General features: G+C 38.9%; 1 protein-coding gene across 1 annotated transcript; it reads left to right on the top strand.

Annotated features, from left to right (window-relative positions):
• The first annotated feature begins 312 nt into the window (after positions 1–312).
• On the top strand, positions 313–3,231 carry LOC109071504 (heat shock 70 kDa protein 1-like). The gene is made up of 2 exons (XM_019087948.2): positions 313–767; positions 1,020–3,231. Exon 2 carries the CDS (start codon positions 1,045–1,047, stop codon positions 2,959–2,961), a length of 1,917 nt encoding a protein of 638 aa, XP_018943493.2. The 5' UTR covers positions 313–767; positions 1,020–1,044; the 3' UTR covers positions 2,962–3,231.
• The last annotated feature ends 772 nt before the right edge of the window (positions 3,232–4,003 follow it).

Here is a 4,003-nt window from a genome sequence, read left to right as displayed (position 1 = left end):
TATGCATTTTGACTCATATTTATGCTATTAATATCACAAACGTTTTAATATCATTGTGTAGGAAGCTTATTATATTTTATGTTAACACCAATGCTACAATATTGCCTTTTACGATAAGAGATGAGCCGCGTGTAAAAGGAATCTGGGCGGGTAAATGGAAAAAATAAATGTTTTATATAAGACAGAAAGTGAGCATCTGGTCGCCCAAAAAAGACAATTCGTTCTCGAGCCCATTTAACTAGGCTAAAAAGTATAATCATTTAAATATATAAATATTAATCCCAAACGATTATGATTGGTCCATCATGGCCATCGCTGAGAAATGTAACAGAAATCAAACGACAAACAAGGCTTTAAAAGTAACAGAACGCTTTAAACAACAATATACTTCCGAATAATAACACCGTAATGAGCGGTTTTAAAAGCAGTTTAAAAAAGTAAATAATCATTTTGAACATTGTTTAGCCCCGCCCACCTGTTGCATAGTAATCAAGGCTTATTCCATTTCTATATTTAGAGCGCTGATGTTTCTGTGCAGTATGTACGAGATGATCAGTGCGCGCCTAGAAACTTCAGGACTCAGTCAACCTCTAAAGTTACCACCAGAGTCGAGAGAAGTCTAATCTTTCTAGAAGCAGCATGGGAGGTATAAAACAGTCTGTGTCGCTCAGGCCGAGGCAGTCGAGACAAGACAACTCAAGCAACCTGAAGCCAAGCAGAGCTGAAGAGTCCGCTTTCTGAAGCGCTCAAAGAAACTCACAAGACCTGTAAGTGACTCTTTGAGTTAACTTTGAAATCTTTTTAAAATATATTTTATACATGTTGTATATTTTATAACCAAATTTAAAATTAAAATATAGCTATATATTTCAAGTAGACTTTTTGCATTATTCAACAAGTTAAATACTCAGTAATATTTTATATTTAATATATTTCTTTATTAATAAATATATTTAATTATTAATTTAAATGATTGTATTAGTAATAATAATTGTTATCATTATTATTTTATATTGCAGGTGATATTTAATATTGATAATCAAGATGTCTAAAGGTGTGTCCATTGGCATTGATCTGGGAACCACTTACTCCTGTGTGGGGGTGTTCCAGCATGGCAAGGTGGAAATCATTGCTAATGATCAAGGAAACAGAACCACTCCAAGCTACGTTGCCTTCACAGACACAGAAAGACTCATCAGAGACGCTGCCAAGAACCAGGTCGCCATGAATCCTAACAACACAATATTTGATGCCAAACGACTGATTGGAAGGAAGTTTGATGATCCAGTGGTCCAGTCTGACATGAAGCTTTGGCCCTTCAAGGTCATCTCCGAAGACGGCAAACCAAAAGTTCAAGTTGAGTACAAAGGAGAGACCAAGACATTCTACCCTGAGGAGATCTCATCCATGGTCCTAGTTAAAATGAGAGAGATCGCCGAGGCCTACCTGGGTCAGAGGGTCAATAACGCCGTCATCACGGTCCCAGCGTACTTTAATGACTCTCAGAGGCAAGCGACCAAAGACGCAGGGGTGATCGCCGGATTGAACGTGCTGCGAATTATCAATGAGCCCACAGCGGCTGCCATCGCCTACGGGCTGGACAAGGGCAGGAGAGGAGAGAGGAACATCTTGATCTTCGACCTGGGTGGAGGCACCTTTGATGTCTCCATCCTGACGATTGAGGATGGGATCTTTGAAGTGAAAGCCACAGCAGGAGACACTCACCTGGGTGGGGAGGACTTCGACAACCGGATGGTGAAGCACTTTGTTGAAGAGTTTAAGAGGAAGCACAAGAAGGACATCAGTCAGAATAAGAGAGCAGTGAGAAGGCTTCGCACGGCCTGCGAAAGAGCTAAAAGGACCCTCTCATCTAGCACTCAGGCCAGCATCGAGATCGATTCCCTGTTTGAAGGCATTGATTTCTATACTTCCATCACAAGGGCTCGCTTTGAAGAGCTTAACGCTGAGCTCTTCAGAGGCACGCTGGAACCAGTCGAGAAGGCTTTGAGAGATGCTAAAATGGACAAGTCCCAGATCCACGATATTGTTCTGGTTGGCGGCTCCACCAGGATCCCCAAGATCCAGAAGCTTTTGCAGGATTTCTTCAATGGCAGGGATCTCAACAAGAGCATCAACCCAGATGAGGCGGTGGCATATGGAGCAGCGGTGCAGGCTGCCATCCTGATGGGCGACACCTCGGAAAACGTTCAGGACTTGTTGCTTCTGGACGTGGCTCCTTTGTCCTTGGGTATCGAGACAGCAGGAGGAGTCATGACTGCTCTCATCAAGCGCAACACCACCATCCCCACCAAGCAGACGCAAATCTTCTCCACATATTCTGATAACCAGCCAGGCGTCCTGATCCAGGTGTTTGAAGGTGAGAGGGCCATGACCAAAGATAACAATTTGCTCGGCAAGTTTGAACTCACTGGTATCCCACCAGCGCCACGAGGCGTACCCCAAATTGAGGTAACTTTTGACATTGATGCCAATGGCATACTAAACGTATCGGCTGTGGACAAGAGTACAGGGAAAGAGAACAAAATCACCATCACCAACGACAAAGGTCGACTGAGCAAAGAAGAAATCGAGCGGATGGTGCAGGATGCAGAAAAGTACAAAGCTGAGGATGAGGTGCAGAGAGAGAAGATTGCAGCGAAGAACACCTTGGAGTCTTACGCATTCAACGTGAAGAATAGTGTTGAGGATGAAAAGCTGAATGGAAAGATTAGTGAAGAAGAAGAGAAGAAGGTCATTGATAAGTGTAAGGAGGTTATTACTTGGCTGGAGAACAATCAATTGGCTGAAAAAGAAGAGTATGAGCACCATCAGAAGGAACTGGAAAGTGTGTGCAAACCAATCATCACCCGGCTCTATCAAGGAGGAGTTCCTCCCGCAGGTGGCTGTGGATTCCAAGCCCAGCATGAATCACAGGGCCCCACCATTGAAGAGGTGGATTAAAGAGAAGAAAACTTGCCTTACTACAGTGCAGTATTACCTTAAGTGTTAAATAAGATATGGTGACCTTATGATACTCACAGATTTATAAGAGCTAAGTTGCTTTATATCTTGTTTGTCAAATGTGCATGCATTTAAATGTTGTAAGACAACTGTCTTTCAGCTGTGTCAGCTGAGAAATTAATTAATGGAGTGGAATAAATTAATATGCAATATTTTATTATAATTTATTATATGTATTTATTATTTACAAGAAATAAATGCCCATTTTAAATCATGAAAACCAGCGAATCCAGTGATTTCTTTCATTGAAGAAAGTAATGGAAAAAATGTACGATATTAATCCTGCTCTACTTTACTTGTACACTAGGTGACGTTGTAAGACAAACTAAAACTAACTTGGAATTTACCTCAAATTCAAAACATCAGATTCTTTATATGTATGTATTTTATTGTAAAAACAAACCCAATTCTAGAAAATGTAAAATCCTTAAATGTTCTAGAATTTTCTATATAGCCTAAATGTAAATGTAAAAGTGTGTGTGTGTGTGTGTGTGTGTATATATATATATATATATATATATATATATATATATATATATATATATATATATATATAGAAAATATTAATATTATAGGCTATATTTTTAAAAATGCCCTTGGACTATTTTTCCTGCACTTGATTGGACTCTTGATTTGACGCGTTTTTAGGCAATGGACCCTTTCACATTTCTGAATTTGGAAACTATCAGGGTGAACTCCTCCTAATAAACTATATATATATATATATATATATATATATATATATATATATATATATATGATTATTATTAATATTATTTCATTATATGCTCCGTCAGCAAAAAACAAAAACAAAAAAACACTTTCCAAAGGAGGATAAAAAATAGAACGACAGAAATACAGAACGATTGATTAAGGCTGTCAGATTATAGAAATATCAAGATATCAGCAGCAGAATAGTAAAATACAAAATATAGCCCACTGTTACAAATACACAGCAAATTATATTCAAATATAAATAAAC

This window comes from Cyprinus carpio, chromosome B8 (genome assembly GCF_018340385.1).
Source record: "Cyprinus carpio isolate SPL01 chromosome B8, ASM1834038v1, whole genome shotgun sequence".
NCBI classification, from domain to species: Eukaryota; Metazoa; Chordata; class Actinopteri; order Cypriniformes; family Cyprinidae; genus Cyprinus; species Cyprinus carpio.
This window is presented reverse-complemented; position numbering and strand designations above follow the sequence as displayed.